This window comes from Bubalus bubalis, chromosome 5, assembly GCF_019923935.1.
Source record: "Bubalus bubalis isolate 160015118507 breed Murrah chromosome 5, NDDB_SH_1, whole genome shotgun sequence".
Taxonomy (NCBI): Eukaryota; Metazoa; Chordata; class Mammalia; order Artiodactyla; family Bovidae; genus Bubalus; species Bubalus bubalis.
The window spans coordinates 35,143,658-35,165,026 of NC_059161.1; the positions used below are offsets into that span (position 1 = coordinate 35,143,658).

At 54.1% G+C, this 21,369-nt stretch overlaps 1 protein-coding gene across 3 annotated transcripts in view; it reads left to right on the forward strand.

Annotated features, from left to right (window-relative positions):
- The window catches only part of CAMTA1 (calmodulin binding transcription activator 1), a 987,191-nt gene that overhangs the window by 707,264 nt on the left and 258,558 nt on the right, over positions 1 to 21,369 (forward strand). For all 3 annotated transcript variants that reach the window (XM_044942955.2, XM_044942953.2, XM_044942954.2), the window contains exon 6: positions 310 to 381. In XM_044942955.2, coding sequence (XP_044798890.1) covers positions 310 to 381 — 72 coding nt within the window. The remainder of the gene's footprint in view (positions 1 to 309; positions 382 to 21,369) is intronic.

The following is a 21,369-nucleotide window of genomic DNA, read 5'->3' on the forward strand; positions in this document are numbered from 1 at the left end:
ATGGGCATAATGTACACCTATGTGCATTCTCCTGGCCCCTGCCTTGTCTGGGTTCCCACGTGTCCCCATGGCCCCACAAGGGTGAGCACCCCTGCTGTCCATCTGTGTTTGCCCACTGGGGTGTCCCAACTATGCTTCTTAGGTGTATCCCAGACCTTAGCCTTGGTCCTAGAGCCAGACATGGAGGCACCCACCCCTCGGTCTCCCTGGGGTGGTGGCAGTGTGCGTGGCCCTTTCTCGCTCCTTCTCTGTTCTCTGTTCCTCCTTTCCCTCTTTCCAACTGAATTCTCGTTTTTCCTCTCTCCCTAGTGCTTGTACGGCTGCTATGTCCATTCCTCCATCATCCCCACCTTCCACCGGAGGTGCTACTGGCTCCTTCAGGTAGGTGGCTGGGACTGGATTCTTCTTCCATCTCTGGTACTGGGGAAGGGTCTGCGGAGGGGGCTGAGTCGGGCGGGGCTCCTGCGTGCGGCGGCCTCAGGCCCAGGCGCCCTGGTCAGCTTTCCTTTGGGATGTTGACATGTGGCCCTGAGGCCAGCTGTGCAATTGGCCCAGTGCAATGTCAGGTACCAGGAAAAGGAGAAACTGGCGGGGAGAGTCCTTGCCTGCCTCGTGAGGATAAAGTCCCGCCAGGTGCTTCCAGGGTACCTCAGTTTCCTTCAAATGAGGACAGGGAAGGCTGGGCACTGTGCCCCTGACTGAGAAAGGCCTTTTGGCTGAAAATCACGTTTGTTTTCTCACGTGGGTTCATTGTCGTCGGCACATGTGTAAAATTGGCTTCCAGAGTCACACCTTTGGCTGTCGGATTGATTGGGACAGTTGTTGGCAGAGCAGAAGCCCCTGGCTCTCGGGGAAGGGGCTCTGTAATCAATCTGTGATGTCTGCTGTGGAGCAATGTGGAGAGGGGAGTGGAGGAGCCATCCGGAAGCTCCAATCGAAGCCTGGCTCCTGGATCCTCTGTCCATGGTGCTGATGCACAGCCCTGAGGCCACCCAGCCTCTGGCCGATTGATTGCGTTGATGATCTTGCCTAGTAGACAGTGTTGCTGTGTGAGTGGGAGGGTCTGAGGGATCCACCCAGTCAGCCTGGACCTGGGTCCTTTCCAAACCCTGTCCTGTGATTTTCAGCTGCTCTCTGTAGAACCCGTTCCTTGGGGGGCCTTGTCTGCATCACTGCAACTTCTTGCTACTGCCTCTGCCCAGGAATTGCTGCCTCTGGCCTTTCCCTTCATAGGTCTTACTTTCTGTATCCACTTTGGTTCAAGTTAGCCTGCGTCCCAGGGGTTTGGGGATCTCCTCGACCTGGAGGATGCACTTGGAAGGGGTCCAGCAGATGGGAAAGCAAGCCCCCCACTGCTCATGGCACATGTTCTGAGACAAGAGAGTTGCACATGCCATGGAGTGCAGACGGGCAACTAGTTCCAGGGAAGGCAGCCTGGAAGATGTCTTCTAGGCACAGAGCAGCCTCAGCGTCCACACCTAGACCCAGCCTCTGCCCATCAGATCTGCCTTACTTCCACGAATCAAGCCCCTTGCCTTCAAACACTTCTGTTCTCTTTAGTCCCCAGAAATAACTGTCTGTGGTTCAATACATTCATTAATGGGTAGCACCTGAGGCTGTCCAAGGAAGGAGGTGCTAATTTGGAGACACAACTTCCTCGACACCTTGACCAGGGTCAGCTTCCCGGGGTCTGTCCCCCTTGGAGGTTGGCATAGTAACACCTGCCTCTCTAATTGCTCAGCCCTCTGTCCTTGTGAAAGGGACCTTCAACGTGGGGTGATCCTTTCCAGGTCTTGTAACTAAGAATGGACCCAAGGCATTTCTCCATCTTGCAAAGGGTCTTCTATGCAGCTTCAGGGGTGGGGTGTGGGTTCCTCCTTGAGAGCAGAGATCTGGTGGAGTTGGAATGTGTTTTGTCCCCAGGGTTGCACTATGGCTGCCAGAGAATCACTCTCATCCCAAGCAGCCTTGTGATCTCATTCCTGGGTCTCCAATGCCCCAGGTCCCGTGTTGGTGTTTTCCACTTTCAGACCCCATCAGAGTACCTCTTTCCTCTGTCTGGCCTGACCACTGACCTCCTGTTAGCGCAGCATCCCTGGAGCCAACTTCCTGCCAGCCAGTCCATCTGGCAGCCCCAGCTGTCTGCTCTCCCAGGCTGCTCCCTCTCCTCCAGCCCCTTCTCTTGCATCCCTGTCTCCATTCCCTCAGGCTTTGATGGCTTTTAAATTTTGGTGGATCTCCTTCCCTCTCCTTCCGTGATCTCAGACATCTCCAGGCAGCCGTGAAGTCTGAGCCAATTGCTTCCCAAATCGGATTCTAGTCACTCAGGCCCCTGGAGTGGGCTCACTGTTAGACTGGGCTGCCCTCGCCTTTCTCATGGGGTCACGAAAGAAGTAGGAGGGATCCTGCTCCTCTGTCTCAGCCCTCCCCTCCCTGGCACTCTGGTCCTGGCCACTGTGTGCTGGTAATGTACCTGGGGTTACCCACATGCCTCTGGGCTTTTCTACCTTTCAGCTTCTTCCGGCGAACCCGAGTCTCCCCAAAGGCCAGGATCACATGATCTGGTTTCTCCAGGGCTGATCTGAGCCTTTCTCTCCTGGTCCCTAGGGGATTGTCTCTTCACCTTCTCCTCTGTGTCCTCAAACGTCGTTCTTGTTTCTGTGAGCAGGTGACATAGTGAGGATGTACATGGATGTGGTAAGGGGCTCCTGTGCCCGGTCAATCCCAGGTGGGAGGAGGTTAAGGAGCAAAAACCAAAGCAATAGGCACGGTGCCATGCCTGCGTGAAGCCCCAGAGCGAGTGTGGCAGTTGCCCAGCTCAGGGCAGTTGTTCTGATGCTAATTACACCACCAGGATAATGATGCGTGGCCAGGTTTAATTTCTCTGCTATTAAATAGGAAAGAAGGCATGAGACACTGGCTCAGATGGAAATCGGCCCAAGTTTGCCTCTGACACCAATTACCAAGAAAAAGGCTTGGGTGGGAGTGAAGGTGTCAGGGCACTGACGGGATGAGAGCTGAGAAAGGAGGAGCTTGGTGCCAACACGGCAACAAAGAAGTCAGTGGGTCTCTTAGGGGACCCGTGACATGCTGCTGGCCAAGGGAGCAATGAGCAGCCATGCCCCTCAAGCCCCACTGCCCAGGCGAGCAGGCTGGCTGGGGTGGGGGCCCCCATGAAAGGAAGGGAGCTTGGAGGACAAGGAAGGAGGAAAAGAGGGCTTCTGGATAAAGGACAGTTTCCTTTGGGAGCAGCCCTACCCATCCAGCAGCTGCCATGCTGCCTGAGTGGCCGTCTCCTGCCAGGCAGCCTCTGCGAACTCACTCCCGCCTCTGAGAGCCTCAAAGTGACATGGCTAATTCCAAGGCCTCTCAGCACTATGGGGACCCCACCCACACAGGCCTGGTTTTCCTCTCCAGCCAGACTGTCATCTTCTCCTCCGTCTGCCCCGAGTGCCCAGCACAGATCAAGAGGGGCCAGCATGTTCCCCCTGTTACCACGCTCTGCTGCCAGGACCAGGGAGGGGCCAGCATGTCAGAGCCTGCACGGAGGTGGCTGCCCCAGCTAGAAGCAGAGGGCCGGGGAGCAGGAGGAGTGAGGGAAGGACAGGAGTTGATGCGGCCCTGTTTCCCTGTGACCTGGCTTCAGGGAGGGTGTGACAGCCCCCTCTCTCTCTCCATTGCTGATAAATATTTTATGAGGATGTGAGTCGACAGACACTGAGGAACCGGAGTCCTCCCCTGGAGTGGAGGGCGCGTAAGGTCATTGCCGTGCTCTGCGGGCACCACATGGTCACCTGCATGGGCAGTGTCTCGAGACCCCCAGAGGACCCAAGCTCAGGCCACTTCTCCAGGGCCTTTGGGGGGTTTGCCCTGGGACCTAGAGAAGCCCCTGCACCCGGCCGGCCCCACCTACGCTCCTCACATCCCCAGCACCACTGAGGGCTGCATGTGTCCCAGCTGGCGAGGCCCTCATAGGCTGCCCCCAGCTCAGCCGCCGCATTTCCTAGATAGATGCTGAGGCCCAGAGAGGTCAAGGTGAGACCCAGGGTCACCCAGCTGGTCAGTGATGGAGCCAGGCTGGGATCAGGCCTCCCCGTTCCTCCTTGCTCTGCCTCCCACGGCCTTGAACATGGCTATCGTTGCAGGCGCCCAGGCCTTGAGTCTTGCTGGGGCCATGGAGGTGTGGCCCCAGTTTCTGGCTGGGCCAGACAGCAAGGGGCGTCAACCACCATCTCTGCCACTGTGGCCTCTCCTGTTTGGGAATCTTCCAGTGCTTAGGCTCCAGCCTCCCTGCCTCCTCCTGTGTCTCCCTCCTGGGTCCCACATGTCCCCTTCTGTGCTCTCCTCACCCTGCCTGCTCCCCCAGGAGGCCAGGCCCCCACTCCAGGCCAGACTTGCCAGCAGATTCTGTATGGCTCATTTGGAAACTATTTCTGCTTCTAATGAGTGTTTTTCTTTTTGCCCTTGTCCTCTAAAACGCTTAATGAATGTTTTCCATGCTCAAGTGAAGCAGGGGGTGTGTCCCTGTGTGTCTGCCACCGCCGTTCATTCGGTGCTGTGCGGCTGTCGAGACCAGCTCACCGGGGTGGAGGCAGCGGGGGCTGCTCCCTGGCCACGTTGGCAGCTCACACCAAGGCCTGCAGGACCCTGGGTGCTGCTGGGCAAATACAAAGACCCTGGGGTTTGAGGGGAACCTTGGGACTGTGGGCTCCTGGACCCCTGAGAATGGCAGGCATTTGGGTTCCCAGTTCTAGGAATGTGGGTTGTGAGCAGGAGCGGGGTTCTAGCTTTGCCCTGACAACCCTAAACATGGGAATTGGGCACCACACAGCCAGGCCCCTGGGGACCAACTTCCCACCAGGCAGTGCACCTGACCCCCACCGCCAGCCTCCTGTCCTCCAGGAGACCAGCTCTAGGGCACCCTTCTCTGTCTCCCTGGAGTGCCATTGTCTCCCTTCTTATTGGGAGGTGCTAAAAACAGCTTTTTTTTAACTTTTTATTTTGCATTGTTGTTGTCCAGTAGCTAAGTCATGTCTGAGTCTTTGCAACCCCTTGGATTTAAGCACACCAGGCTTCCCTGTCCTTCCCCATCTCACACTCATGTTCATTGAGTCAGTGATGCCATCCAACCATCTCATCCTCTGTCACCCCCTTCTCGTTCTGCTCTCAATCTTTCCCAGCATCAGGGTCTTTTCCAGGGAGTTAGCTCTTCACATCAGGTAGCCAAAGTACTGGGGTATAGCCAATTAACAATGTTGTGATAGTTTCAGGTGGACAGCGAAGGATCTCAGCCACACATATCCATGTATCCATTCTCCCCCAAACTCCCCTCCCATCCAGGCTGCCACATAACACTAAGCAGAGTTCCCTGTGCCGTACAGTAGGTCCTTGTTGGTTACCCATTTTAAATATAACAGTGTGGACATGTCGATCCCAAACTCCCTTCCCCCATTCTTCCCCCCACCCCCAGCAACCATGAGTTCAGTTCTCTAAGTCTGTGAGCAGAGACAGCTTTGAGCACCTGGTCCCAGGTCATGCAGCCAGGGAAGGGGGCACCTGCCTTCACCCCCAACTTCGCTGCTTCCTGTCTGACCTTGAGCTTTGCCACCCCAGCCACCACAGAAACAGTGGGTGCAGTCATCACAGAGGAGTGCAGGGGTGATGGGGTGAAGCCAGCTCACCGAGGGGGCTCACTGCTGGCTGCCCTGGCCCCCGAACCCTCCCCACCCCTGGAGAGGAGGGAAGCCCCACCACAGGACTGACTGCCTTCCAGGATGGGGGAGGCCCCCATTCTTGCTCGAGCCCAGGGTCCCCTGAAAAATGCCCATGAGAACCACTTCCCCGCCTGCCTGGCAAGACCTAGGGGGTCGAACTGAAGCTCTTAGTCCCTTTGTGGATTGTGAGCCCCCTGTTGGCCTTTCCCCCTCAGTGTGGTCAATTTCCATCCACCCCATCCTGATAGCAGAACTGTGAAGGACCCAGAGCAGGGAGCCTGTGAGGAGGGCATTCCTTCTGCCAGGAGGAGGGGACTCCCAAGGCAGCTGCTGGCAAGGGGCGGTGGCAGTGGCCTGTGGCCTCCCAGGTGAACCAGATCTCTGAAGCTTCACAGGTGGTCAGACAGGGCCCCAGAGAAGGCCTTCTGCTCACAGCACGGGATACAGGCCTGGACCCCAGCATGTCCCGAGAGAGCCCTGCCTTCCTTTAGAGGGACCCTTCCCACCTCATGTGGCTCTCACCAGAGCCTCTAGGGCCTCTTCTCCTCTGAACAAGGCCTTCAGGCCCCCAAGGGCAACTGGGCAGCCCTGCAGGCACCGCCCATGGGCAGGGGGAGCAGGCTGTGGGCCCCGGCCTCCCCTCCCGGCCTGGGACTGGGGCACCTCGTGGGGCCAGGGCTGTGTCCCGACACCACACCCCTGGGGCCTCAGGGCGTAGCTCTGTCCATCGGCACAGACCTAACTGTGGATGTGAGGGCCTCTCTCTGAGCCCACTGCCTCCGGTTCCCCAGGAAGGGTCTTCCAATCTCATCGCTTTCCTGAAGTGGCAAAGCTGGGGTGAGGTGGGGTGGGGGGTGTCAAGCAGGGGGACATGCAGTATGTGCCCCCTGGTCACCTGTGTGTGGCCCAGAGGTCGCCCTTTTAGTGCCTGCCCAGAGCACTGAGTGGACAGAGGTTTGGGATGGTGTTCATTGAACCCCTTAATATAGTGGAATGGGGTCACTAGCTCCTTGACGCCAGCCAGTTTATCTCATTTCTCTGAATCCCGGTTTCCTCATCAGTAAAATGGGACTGAGGATGGTGTGGACTGCTCAGGGCTGTTGTAAGAATTCCCTATAAATGAAACACAGAACATATGAAAAGGGAGCCCAACTCCTGGCCCACAGCAAGCGCCCCATGGATCACGGACAATTCAACCCCATCAGCTCCAGGTTAGATCTCCACAGGGCATCCTGATGCACCTGGGAAGCTTTGTGACCCCACCTCCCACCACCTCTTCATCTCTCATGGTACATCCACACCCCCCACCAAAGCGGGGCGGATCAGGACAAGCAGGCCAGGGCACCTCTCCTCCTTCCCTCCGCTTACTCTGCAGCGACAGCATTGTCACGGTTATAAATGTCCCTTCCCCTCTCCTCCCCTCAAAGTGACTTGAACTCCATCTGGCAAATGATCAGCTCTTCTGCAACCCAAGTGCCTCTCCCCTCCCCCCATCTTCATCTTCAGTCTGTTTGGAAGCATGGCCCCTCCTTGGACCAGGCCCTGCAGCCCTGAGGGTGGCCTGCAGGTGAGCTGGGTCACCAAACGAGACCAGTGGAGCAGCTGGAAGGTGTTTGCACTCGCCCCACCCCCATCCCCAAGCTCATTCTAATGGGAGGACGTCTCCACTCGAGATGAGCTGGGCTCCACCAGGAGGCTGCCCCTGAGACGTGGGAATCCATCTCTCTCCCTTTCTTCCTCCTTTTTTCCTTCTTTTCTTTCCTTCTCTCTCTCTCTTTCATCTTTTTTTCTTTAATGGAAGATATTATAGCTTCATAAAATGTACTCATGGCTTCTTGCTTAGTAACCGCTTTTATGTTTCATCGGGGTGAAATCGAAGTGGTTGGGAAATAAAGCACCCAGAGTCCGCCCTACACGCGGCCCTTGAACAAGGCCTTGTGGGCTCACCGCCAAATGAGGCTTTGCTTGAGTTTAGAGAGATGGAGGCGCTGCCGGCAGGCTGACTCTGTCCCAAACGGGGCATTTTGACACATGCAGTTCAGGGAACAGAAGCGAGTTGGTCCCTGAGGGGTCCCTGGCCCCTGGCCCAGGCTGGCTGGACCCTCTCTGCTTCATCCCGCAGACCCTGCATGGAGGAAGTGGCAGCTTGGCTCGGCATAGCCCCTGTGTTGCACCCTCTGCCGTAAGAGGCAACGTGGCAGATGGCATGTATGGGCTGGGCTGGGACAGAGGGTACAAGACTCAGGGGTACCATAGCCTGGGCACCTGCTGGCCCTCAGCACTTGGTGAGGCTCCAGATCTAGTTTTTGGGTTCTCACAGCTGCCGTGGGAGGAAAGTCAGGACTGGGTGAATTCACCCTGATTTTCTAAGGAAAAGAGGGTCCAGGAGAATATGGGACCCCCCCCCAAAGACTAAGGAAAGCAGGGCTTGATCCAGGCCCCTTAAAGACACGTGGTCACAGCCTCCGGAGCTCACAGGCCACAGTGGCCGGGCCAAAGGACACGGGAGGGGCAGGGAGCAAGGATGGGAAGGGAGGTAGCTCACAGTTCTGGAGCTGCTAACCTCTGAGCGTCGGTCCAGATGTCCAGAAGGACAGAAAGATCTGATGCCTCATGTAGGTCTGCACTCTTGGCCCTCCTTCCCCAACTCACTCTGAGCTCTCTCCAGGCCGCCAGGGACAGAGCAGGACAGGGGAGGGAGCTCTCAGGCCTGGAACATTTGAAATCTTCTGTGTGGAGATGTGTGAAAGGCCCTGTGGCATCAAAGTCATTTCTGAGCCTGAGTTTATGTGACCTATAAACTCTATTATGACCCTAACAGATGGTGCTGGGAGCCTGTCAATGCAATGAGTCCAGAGAAGGGAGCATAGAGTGGGCTGGGTGATCGAGGAAGGCTTCCTGGAGGAGGAGGTGAACTCAAGGATGGAAGAACGTTGCAGGGATGTTCTTCCATGCCCTTTCCGACGGCAGGTCTGGGCCACAGTGTACAGCAATAAGGACATGTGGGGAACCAGATCCATGGGCTAGGCACAGGGCTGTCCAAGAAAGAGCCCTCAGGACGGGTGTCTCAGGCCCTGGTGCCTATTTAAGTGACTTGGAGGGAGCGTGGGGAGAGAACGTGCCCCCATGTCTGGTTGGACCCAGGAGAAGACAGCAGGAGAGAGGGGACCAGCCCAGCAGAGGCATTGAAAGACTTCCCAGGCTGAAATGAGACCCTTTATCCTTATCGTGATGGTTATCAGTAATAGTAACAATAGCCATCGTAAGTCAGGGCTGCCATGGCCCACCAAGCAATGGTTGTGGGCAAATTATGGAGACGGGCAAGGTCTGGAAAGAAGCACAGGGGCTGGGGGTTCTAGGACAGAGTTCCAGAAGGGGTTTGGCACTGAAGGAGAGGCGATTGGAGGCAGGAGGCAGGTGGAGCAGAGACCCTGCAGACCACGGGATAGATAATTAGACCGAAGCCCGGGCTTATAAGCCCGGGAGAGGTTTTTTACCCACGGAGACAGGAGCAGACAAGCAGTAAGTGGTGAAGGCCTTCTGCGGCGGGGAAGGCGTGCGTGGGGATGAATTGTGGTCTCAGACGGATCATCCAGGGAGCCGCTTTCGTGTTCCGGTTTCATTCTAACTAGCAGCTTCCACTTCTTTCTCCATTTAATGTGCCTTGAAGAACGTGATGAGAAGATAAGGTAGACACTAGGAATTTACGGTGCTATGCAAAAAATTGCTCAATTCCATTAAGATTTCAGGATCTTTGCCAAGGCTGCGCAGCAGAGCCGATATTATTTCCTTCTCAGACATCTTTGCTTGATTGCAATTTACGATGCCAAGGTCTCTGCCTTACCACCTAAAGCCTCCAGAGAAATATGGTCGTCCCCCTGCCCAAAGCAGCCATTATCCTCGCTTGGGAAAGTCGCTGGGCATTTTCCAGAAGGTTCCCTCATCCTGGCCCCCTCCTCTGGCGTGCCTAGGTGGTTGGTCTTTTCACCTGGTCACATTGCTGGGGGGGTGGGGGCAACCCAGAAAGTCCCAGTGATTGGGTCTCAGCTGCTTGATCTTCGTTTTGGGAATCATAGCTGCATGTGTCCCTGGGGTTCTCTGGGGAAGCAGAATGCTCTGCCCACACCTTGTGGATGTGGAAGGAGGGGGATGCTCCTGAGTGTGGGGGAGGCCTTGAGGCTGCTGGTCAGGCTTCTCATTGGCTGAATTCTGGGACCCCACCCCCCCCCACACACACACCCGTGGTTCTTCCAAGCCCGAGGTTTGAAATCTGAATTCAGCTCTGCCTTCTACTAGCCACGTGACTCTGGCAAGTCAATTAACCTCTGAATCTTAGGTCTTGTCTGTAAAACAGGCATAAAATACCTCCCTGGGGGGAGGGAGAGGGTTGCACAAGTCTTGAGTCAGTTTTGGCTGCAAGCAGGGGTGGCTGACCGATGCCTTTGCTCCATTTCCAGCCGTTTTTGCTCCAAGGGGTAGGTTGGGTGGGTGTAATTGAGGAGGGGGGTCCCTTGAGAAAGTCCCATCCAGACCACCTTTCTAATGAAGAAATACTAGTCTGTCAGATGCAACCGTGTGACAGCAATCCCAGCTCCCTCTCTCACTCTGCGGTCTCTGCGTGGTTAGTGAGAGGCAGCCTCCACACTGCAACCCGCCATCTGTTGCAGCCCCTCCTCCGGGACCCCCTTGGCTCCCTGCCCCGCTGGGACTGACCGCCATCTATCCTGGCCCATCCTGCAAACCTTCTGTCCTTCTCTTCGAGGACGGGGCTGCCCAGGCCAGACTGGGAGGCAGAGGAAGAATGAAGCTGCCAGAGCTACAGTTCCTTAGGATGGAAATTATTAATTAGTCTTATTATCCAGACCTTGTCAGCCTCTTAATCCTTCCGTCTGCAGAGGGGTTTATGTCTCCATGGTGTGTGTTGTCAGCTCGGCTAAGCGATTGCTTTTAATATAAAGGCAGAACAATGGGCGCTACAGTTTGGTTACTATCTTTATTTATCAAGCCAAACAATTCCTGCTCCCTTTCGACAGAGCATCCTTCAAAGACAGAGAGAAGGCAAAAGCGGCTTAATTTCCCTTCTGGATGGCTTATAATGTGGGCTTTTGTTTAATTATCCATTTCATGTAATCTTCAGCTGACATTCTGTCCTTAATATCCTAATCTTCTTTGGAGCAAAGGGGAAAGTGCCATTTCCAAAGCAAAAGACAAAAGTTTGCCTCAAGGAAACACTTTCTATTTTGCCTCTGAAAGAACTCAAAGGGCCAAGAATGAAATTCAGATGTAATTTAATAGAGTGAAATGGCAGACGTGAGTCGTTGGTGACAAGCTCCATGTGTGAACGTCAGTGCTTGCTCAGGCCTCCGGCGGCACCCAGCTAGTGCAGTCGGACTGCCTGGGGGTGCTGTAGACTCTGGTCCCCCAACGTGACATCATAGCTGCTTTTACAACCGTTACTATTTCAATGGCTCCAGGATGCAAGTGAGATACATCACACACCCCAGATTCACGACAGATGGTTTTAGCTGGACAGGTATGTGTAGATGTGCACAGATGTACACAGGTGTGCACAGGTATGCACATGTGTACACAAGTGAACACAGATGAATATAGGTGTAAACAGGTATACACAAGTGAACCCAGGTGTGCACAGGTACAGGTGAGCACAGGTGTGAATACATGTATACAGAGGTGTGCACAAGTATACACAGGTAAACAGCTATACACAGGTGAACACATATGTGCACAGGTGCATACAAGTGGACAGAGATGAACACACGTACGCAAAGACATCAATGCTCCTCTCACCTCCCCTCTTGGTTCTCCTGCTTTCTTCCCAAGCAGAGGTTCTGGGGGTCCTGAAGGAGACTTACTGCCATCACCTGCAACCCGCAGATGCACAGGGCTTCCTGGGAGCTCTTACCTCTCCTTTCTGGACACACCAGAGTCCTCCTCAGTTACATGTCTGCTTGTCATCATTTTTTGCCCACCCCCATTCTTTCCTCCTCCGGCTCTCCTTCTCCTCTGTGCCATGGCAGGGCTGTCTCGAGCTCACCTGTGACCTCCACATTGCAGAACACAAAGGTCACCTCACTCCATCCTCATTTCTCCTGACCTCTAGCAACACTTATGAGGTTGGCCATTCCCTCTTTCTGGAATGTTCTCTTCTACTGCTGGCTACCTCCCACACTGCTGGTTCTTTGCAGACCCCACATCTTTTCCTCAAGCCCTAGATCTTGGAATGTCCCTGAGCTTCCTCTGCCTTCCATTCTGTGTCTACACCATCTCCTTGGATCCTCTCACCTGGGTCCACAGCTTCACGTACCAGTTTTACGCTAATGATCCCATGTTTATACCTGTACCCTGATCTCACCAGCCAGCACCTTACTGTTAATCCAGCCTTCTCTGTACTGTCCCCTCCTGAAATGTTATAAACCCAGCTCTCACCCCTAAAGAGTTACCCACACCTTGCTGGGCCCTGTAGAGCCCCCATCTTGGGTCCTCTCCTCTCTGACCATCAGCAGAGTAGGCCCCTCCACCTTAGCCAAGCCCCTGCCTCTGGCATTCACAGCTGAAGGCCTTGGTTGAGCCCGAGTCCATGATCCCCTGGGATGTGCCTGACCCAGCTCACTCCAGCTGAGTCCCCACAGATCCCGATCATTCTGTGGCCTCTGAGAAGTTAAGAATGAGAGGTCCTGCCCCAGGGTCTCCTCCGCACCCTCCAGCTCAGCCCTGACCTCTCCTGGCCAGGCCCTCCCTGCCTTCCTTCTCCTGTGGATGCAGCCACAGGAGAGCCTGGAGCGGGACCGAACCCCAGGCTCTCCTGTGGCTGAATCCACAGCTGTAGTCCGCCGTGTCTCCTGTCTCCAGAGCAGGCAGCTCCACTGCCCCAGGGGAGGCGGGGGGGAGGCGGCCCCCGACAGGCATCACGGAGTGACAGCCCCCGAGATGCTCCCTGACACACCACTCTCTCTGCTTCCCAGGAGCAGCTGCCATTGGTGGCGGCTGGGGCTTTGGGAGGGGTTGGAGCCGGCCCAGGAACGGCGTGGCGCCTTCTCAGCCAACCCCTGCTCCTGCAAAGTTAAGCAGTATGGACAGCACGGGGCAGAGAGCTACAGCAAAGGAAGGGTCCCTGGAGGCTGGGGCCTGGGCGGGCTCTGCCATCTCTGGTCAGCATCACCGGCAGGATCTGGGTTGCTGAGACCCTGTGAGGCTTTGAGTGGCCAGATGGAGAGGGGTCCCGGGGAGTAACCCTGATTCTACAGGAGGGGCTTCTGGGGCACCAGCCAGGCCCCACTCAACTTGGGAGGTTTCAGCTTCATGGGCTGCAGAGCCTGAAAGGCCTCAGAGACCAGCTGGCCCAACCCCTTTGTTTGCATAGTACAGCTGTCAGAGGGAGGTTGGGAGATTTACCTGGGACACCTCAATTTACAGGAGGAACTGGGCTTGAACCCTGCTTCCCAAAGGCCGGGCCTCTCCTTCTGGGACACCCTTCTACGTGGAGACTGCAGGCAACCCACAGCCTTTTAAAATTCCAGGCTGGCTTCCTGGCCACCCCAGCACACAACTCAGCCGCCAGCCGATGGTGTCTGATCAGAGGATGCAGGCTTACAACAGCAGCCCGAGTCAAGCTTAATTAGATCAAAGACCATTCTGCTGCCAGAAACAGATTGTGTTTTCAGACCCAGAAACAATGTTGGACTATAACCCCTGTTTGGCATGATGATCGCCTCTTTGGGGAAGAAACACACAAATGCTCCTGTGATTAGTATGGCCGATTGAGAGGTGGCCAGATTTTTGTAGGTGTTGAGACTTTGTTCCATAATGCAGTGGTGTGCTGGTAAATATTTAACAACCAGGTCTCTTGTTGGGGGGGCGGGGCGGGGTGTGGAGGGAAGAACAAAAACAAATTCCTGATGGGTTATATTTGCCAATTTCCAAGGTGTAAATACTCCCACTATAGCGGATCTTAGGATTCCAAGTTGATGGCCATTGGTTACAACATTCTCTTTTTAAAAAATATTTATTTGGCTGGGTCGAGTCTTAGCTGCAGCTCGTGGGTGCTTCCTTGCATCATGTGGAATCTTGCATGGCAGTGTACAGACTCTCTAGTTTGTGCCGCATGGGCTCAGTAGTTACAGTGAGGGGCTTAGTTGCCCCATGGCATGTGGTTCCCCGATCAGGGGTCAAACCCATGTCTTCTGCATTGCAAGGCAGATTCTTAACCACCGGACTACTGGGGAAGCCCCAGTTACAGTGTTCTTGAAAACATAACAAGCAACTCTCACATCCAGCTCAGCACACCACTGCCCTGTCACCTCTGTGCAGCACAGATGTGGAGACTGGAGCCCACATCCTATGTCACAGGACCTGCTTGGGCCTCCCTAGTCCTTGCCCACACGACAAAGGCTCCTGCCTTGTGGAGTAAAAGGAGGAGGTTCCTGCTTGAGTTTCCATGGGGACAAGTTAGCTGCCACCATGGCGATCTCTAAGGCTGAATGTGGTCCAGGATGGTCGCTGTCCCCTTTGTATTTGTCACAGCTCCCCAGACCTTCCATGGGGTGCCAGCCCCAGACTCTAGGTCACACCGCCCCACCCCTGTGCCTGGAGTGACTCAGTGGACATCTCATCAGGGTCATGGCAGTGCCCTTGGCTTCCACTTGGATAGTCAGTTCCTCCCCAGTAAGGGCTGTCCCTCCCCAGGCACTGTCCTGCTCTCAAGTTCCCCTTGCTTCTCTCCCCGAGGCAGGACCAGGGGCTTCCTTGCCCACCTTCCTAGCACACTCAGGCTCTGAGTTCAAATCCCAGCTCTGCCCGTAGTCCTCTGGGGAGTAGCCTAACCTCTCTGTGCCTCAGTTTCCTCACCTGCACAATGGATGTGATAACAGTACCTGCCTGGGGCAGTTGTTGGGAGGAGGAAAAAAAGCCGCAACACGTGTGAAGCACTCAGCATGACACGGAGCACATGGCACGTGCTCAGTGCACAGGAACCCACGGTAGCAATGACTGTTCTCACACATGGCCGCCTGTCCCGCCCGTGTTCCTCACTCCCTGTAGCAAATGCACAAAGGCCCCTCAGCAGTTGCCATCTGTGCTTCAGTCTCCTCGAATTAACACGGAGAGAAGCAGTCGTGGCAACCCAGATGGGACTAGGAAGCCAGCACTTTGGGCGATAAACCTTCACTTGTGGTGGAGCCACTACCCCTCAGCTCGGGGGCCAGCCTAAGCCATATCAGAGCTTTAAGGCAAAAGGAGAAGTCAGTGATGATCATCCTATCTTTATTTAACGTTTTAGCATTTAGTTCATTGAGAATTTTTGCATTAATTTTTTTGGAAGGTTGCATTAAAATAGCATTTGTCTCAGTGATGAGCATTTGGGTACCTACTTAAATTTTAACCCAAGGCATGAGACCAATCCATCGCCTCACGCTAGTTCCAGCCCCGCCTGAGATGTCCATTGAGGACCAGCCTGGGCCTGCAAGTATTGCTAATGGGGTGATGCAAGAAAACTCTTGGGAAGAAACTACATTCAGATGCCAGCCCATAGAGGGGCCCAGGATACAGTAGGTGTCCAAGCCTTGGTTGAGGGACAGGAAGCAAAGGACCACAGAGAATCCCAAAGGCTGCACTTTCCAGGGTCTTTAGAACCAGGCACCTAAAGGGGAGATCCCAGACCCTGGCCTGTTCTTGGTCCCATTAGTTACCTTCCAGTTGGGTTCTTTGCTGTGATGCAGCTGGGCTCCTCTCAGTTGTCTGCACATCACAGCTCTGTTCGCAGACCTGCCTTTTGGCCTCTGACATGTTTCCTGGAGCCATGGTCACTTTCTCTCACCTCTCCTCACTTCCCCCAGGGAGAACAGACCACAGCAGCCTGCCTCTTCATCTGGGATCTGCCCATCTGCCATCTGACTCACTCTAGACACTCCTGGTCAGTCTGGCCCAGGTGGCCAGAGCCTCTCCACAGGCAGGTCTGGAGCTCCATGGCCACCTGGAGGCTGGGTCCCAATGCTGGGTGTGCTCTTGTTGGCTGGGGTGCAGGCTGGGGAAGCCAGAGTGGGTGCAGACCTTGGTCCCAGCACCCCCTCCAAAGAGTTCATATCACCCCCAGCTTCACACTTCAAGCCTCAGGGACCAAAGGGGCCTGGGAGGGTGTGGAGCCTGAGGCTGCAATTTGTTTTGTCTACCCAGCCTTTCTGCCCATCTCATCACACAGACACACACACAGATGTACACATACCTATATACACACAGAGATGCATATATATACACACACATACGCAGATACACACATACTGATGCACAGATACATACACACACACACACACAGATATACACACACATACAAACAGAGAGATGCATATACACACACATCACAGATACGCTTACACACACTGATGCACAGAAACATATACCCACATGCACGCACACACACACCCTGTGATGGACCAGCCTGCAGACACACCCACAGATACACAGAGATACATATCTACACAGATACACAGATACCCTCACTGATACACAGATACACAAAGATATACACATTCATATACACACAGAGAGATACATATATACACACATACACACACACACACTGATGCACAGATACAGAGATGCGCACATACATATACACACAGAGATACATATAACACACATACGCACACACACACACATACACAGACACATCCTGGGAAAGACCAGCCTGCAGATGCAGAGCCCCGACCTCATCTCCACTAAGGCAGGAAAAGAGGCACCCGGGTCCTGCCTCGAAGACCAAGACGCTCCATGGAATGCGAGTTTTCTCGCTGAGATTTTTATACAGTATTTGTTAATACTTAGGCTCTATTTCTCTCACAAACTGACTCGAAAGCCTGGTATGGGTGGAGGAGGTGCAGGTTGTGAGGGGAACTGTGGCCAAGCACCGACGCCGGGCTTTTGTGTGAACCCACGTTGACAGTGGGCTTCATGGCTCCATGGGAGATGGACGTGGCTGCAAGCCAGTTGGACACACCATGCTCCTCCTGCTGTGATCACCTGGGTGAGGGTGGGGAGGGACAGCTTCACCAGGCACCAGGTGCTGATGCCGGCAAAGTTCCCAGAAAAGTCAAAAGCCCACCCAGATTTGCAAAATCAGACCGAGAGACAGGGTGTTACCAACAGGCAATTGATGTGGGGACCTGGGGAGGAAGAGGTCTGCCGGTATGGGGAAGCTGATCCCACCTGTGGCTGCAGAGGGTCCTCTGGGGCATCACCCTTACCTGATGCTCTGCTCTCTCCCTTGGGGGTAGTGAAGGAGACAGCCATTAGGAGGCAGGCAGCTTGGGAAGAAAACCCTCCTTCCTTGCCGGCCCCCATGAACATCCGTGGTAGAATCTCACAGAGGAGTCTCAGAGCCTGCAGAATTGCTGGGGGAGGACAGGGGAAGTGACAACATTCCCCCTTCCTCCTTCCTTCCCTGGGGAGCACAGGACACCCTCTGAGGATGGAAAACAGAGGCCCAGAGGGACTGGACCTGCCCAGAGTCCCAGGGCTCCTCCCCACGGCCGGCCAGGCAAAGCCCAGACCCAAGTGTCCGCCTCTGGGTCTGGGGGCCCTTTCCCTGGACGGGCCACCTTGATCAGGTCACTAAAGTTCTGTGCCTCCTCTCGGGAAGAGGACAGGGGAAGCAAAAGCTGTCAGCTCCTCTCAGTGCCTGTCCAGGATCTCTGCCCCTTAGGGATGGCTTCTGTTTCCCTGAGTAGCTTCCTGCATTGTCCTGCCACAGACCCTGCCCGCCCCCAGCCTCTTCTGCAGACTCCCTTGATAGAAGCTGGAAAACTTTTCCAAGTTGAACGTGGGTTCTCCAGTCAGCAAACCCGAGAGCTCCCGTGTGCATGTCAAGGCCGGTCCATGAGCATGGCGGCCTTCAACAGCCGCACTCACAACCTGAAGGCCAGAACACTTGGGGTTAGAGGTCATGGTCCAGAATAGGCCTCACTGGCCCAGACCCCAGGGTGGGCCTCCTCTGTGGCCCTGCGGTCCCTCTGCCCCCTTCTTGACATTTACCCAGCACTGTTGGTGAAGCCTTGTAAGCGCTGTTTCCAGGTGACCAAGGGGCCCCCCAGCAGTGTTGATTCTGGAGAGTCCATCATCTGTCCTCATCTCTGGGGTTGCTGGAATCAGGCCCACGTGCACACTTTGGGCTTGTTCATCGTCATGGAACACCCTATAATCCCGACTCTGGAGGAATAAGTTCAGGCCAGCAGGTGAGGCCCAAATGTGCTTGTGGTTTCCCGAGACTCCAGGCTGGAAACCTTCAGTCCGCATTCATTCATTCACTCATTCACACCTTCAGTGGGAGCACCTGTTCCTCTTCTGTTCCTCTGATGAAACCCATCACACACCTGCCTGTGTTCTGCCTACCACACTGTGCCCCGGGCGTCCCTAGGTGGCGGGTTGCCCGCTACTGTCAGAGTGGTGAGGAGATGAGCGAGGAGGCGGGAGACGTGGGCCCCAGGGACTGTCTAGGGTCTAAGGTCACGTCCCAAGGGGGCTCATGGCCTTTTTCCACTGTAGAAGTTTCTCCTCGGCCACCCAGCCCCATGACCTGGGGACACACTTCTTAACCTCTTGGGCCTTTGGTTCCCCTGACTGTAAATGGATGCTAAGAGACTTGTTTTGTAGGGACCTTATAAAAGTGTCATGAAATCGTCCATGTAAAGTTTAGTGCTTGGCTTCTCCTTCCACGTAACCTTGTAGAAGTCCCCTCCCTTCTGTGCCCACGCTCCTCCCCACTAGTGGCCCTGGCCTGGGAAGGGACAATGACACCCTCCTAGCCCCTTAGCCAGGCTCCTATTGTCCTATTTAGCTCTCCAGATGACATATTATACAGTACGGTCCAGAAGGTCTTAAATAAACCCCACAGTGCAGGGGTCTTTCATGGAGTCTTTGTGGGGCAGGACAGAGCTGTCCCTAGAGAATCGGCAGATCGGCTCCACTGTGGGTCACCAAGGCACCTGCTAGGCTCTGAGATCTTTTTTAAATGCACTAGAGAAATCCATTCCTCAGATACCACTGCTCTGTGCCGGGTGCAGGGGACCCGGGGATGACCAGGCAGACGGGTACCCTGACCTCTGGACGCTTACAGTCCACAGGTGGCACAGATAGCACACAGGCTCACGGGGGCCCTAGTGGGAGTCCTTTGGGAAGCAAAGAGTCACCCTGGATGCATGCAGTCAGATGACTGGGCCTTCATGTACGAGACTCTCTGAGTAGGGCCCCCCTGTGAGGCTGGTACGTCGGCAGAGAATGCCACACCCCAACTGTCCGACCCTCCACTCCATGCTTCCACACTGAGGGCCCTCGGCTGACATTCCATGCCCTAGAGGAAGTGGGGACGTGAACACACACACCTGTGCCTGGTCCCCTGGACAGAAGGGAGGAGGCGTACTGGTGTCATTCGCTTGTTTCTTCTGCTCGTTACACGGGGTGACTTTCAGCAGCTACAAGAGGGCACTTGGGTCCCAGTGGAAGCGTTCCATGCTCCCTGCTGGACCTCAGGGTCAGCCTCGCCAGGCATCTGAAAACAGAGCCCTCCCCGTCTCCGCCCAGGGGATGCTCTCTCCTCCCCAACTGATGCAACATTCTGGTTGTCGCAGAGGGTTGCGGAACGAATAACTCTTCACCCAGACCCAGAATCAGACTCTCTTGATCCTAAATCTCAGCTGAGTTTCCCTCTCTGGGCTTCCTGGCTTCGTATCTGCTCTTTCGGTAGTTTTTGTTTGTTTTTAATTGGAGGATAATTGCTTTACAATGTTGTGTTGGTTTTCTGCCATACATCAACATGAATCAGCCATAGGTATACATATATCCCCTGCCTCTTAAACCTCCCTCCCCCTCTAGGTTGTCACGAGCATGGTTTGAGCTCCCTGTGTTATATAGCGACTTCCTATTAGCTATCTATTTTACACACAGTAATGTGTATGTTTCAGTGCTTCTGTCTCAATTCATCCCACCATCTCCTGCCCCCACTGTGTCCATAAATCTGTCCTCTATGTCTGAGTCTCTATTCCTGCTCTGCAAATACATTCATCAGTACTATTTTTCTAGATTCCATATATGTGTGCTAATATATGAGGAATATATATTAGCACAAACAAACAAACATTTGTTTTCCTCTTTCTGACTTATTTCACTCTGTATAACAAGCTCTAGGTTCATCCACCTCATTAGAACTGACTCAAGTCTGTTCCTTTTCATGGCTGAGTAATATTCCATTGTGTATATATGTACCACAGCTTCTGTATCCATTATCTGCCAGACATGTAGGCTGCTTCCATGTCCTAGCTATTGTAAACAGTGCTGCGATGAACACTGGGGCACATGTGTCCTTCTCAGCTATGGTTTTCTCAGGGCACATGCCCAGTAGTGGGATTGCTGGCTCATATGGTAGTTTTATTTCTAGGTTTTTTTTTTTAAGGAATCTCCATACTGTTCTCCATAGTGGCTGTAGTTTGAGAGCCTATTTTTTGTAAGAGATGCAGGTAAAATGGGCAGTCACTCGGTAAGGAGTCCATCCTCCCAGAAGCACTACAGTTGGCCTCAGTGAAGCCAAAACTGTAATTACCAAGAGCAGCGTTAAAGCTGCCCCTTCACCTAGTGAGGGGCTGGTGGGACCAGAGTCATTGGTGCCAAAGTGAGTTCCCTGCTGGGTCTGTGCTATAAGATGCCGTGTGTCCTGCAGGGGCTTCCGATCTAGTTGTGAAGATAAAGTCCTGAGCCGGGTCCTTGGAGATGGATGTGGCCTCTGAGGGCACTGTAGGCGGAGGTACCACCCTCTCCCAGGTTGGACACTCTTCCTTGGGGAGACCTAGAGCCCTCCAGGCGAGGCTATGACCCAAAAGTTCTTCAGACCTTCCCATTTCAGCAGTAAAGACACTCCCTCCTGTGCACATGTCTCTCGACCCAAACAAGAACAAACGCAGAGACTCGGATCCCTTCCACCGCCTAGGCTATTCTCTGTGAAAGTCATTTACTTTGAACTTATGCATGTTTTCCTAGTTTGTCTGTTTGCAAATAACCTAATGGAAACTCCTTTTCTTTCCAAAACAAAAAGGAGACCACAGCACACTTTCTACCCACACATCTGAAAGCCTCCAAGCTTTATTTATTTATTTATTAACAGCATTTCTATCTGAGCGGCATCCTGAGAGGTCACCTGTCCACCCCTGCTTTTGTCTGAGCCCTTCCATGCCTGACCCTCCCCAGCAGAGGTAGATTGGCTCCATCCTTCCCATTCATAAAGACATCTTTAAAGAGACTTGTTTAGCTTAAGGGCAAAGGTGAACACCCGCTCTAACTTGGTGCTTTACCAACCTAAGCAAGAGGGGAAGACTGTTTCCAGTACTTTCTGGGAATGGTTGAAAATAGCCCCAAATCCCCCTTGTCTGGGTTGATAGTAGACACAGAGGGAAAATGATCCCTGATGGGTTCAGTTGTTTAAAATAGGACTTGGGTATGCATTGTTTGGTCATTAGTTAACATATCTGGGTGGGGAGAGAGGGAGAGAGCTAACTAATTACAAGCACTCCAGTGATTTTTTTTTTCCTCCTACTGACTAAGGTTAAAATGGATAGTGTTGATCCGTTGCCCAGGCAGTAGGCTTGTTAAAGGAAATGGT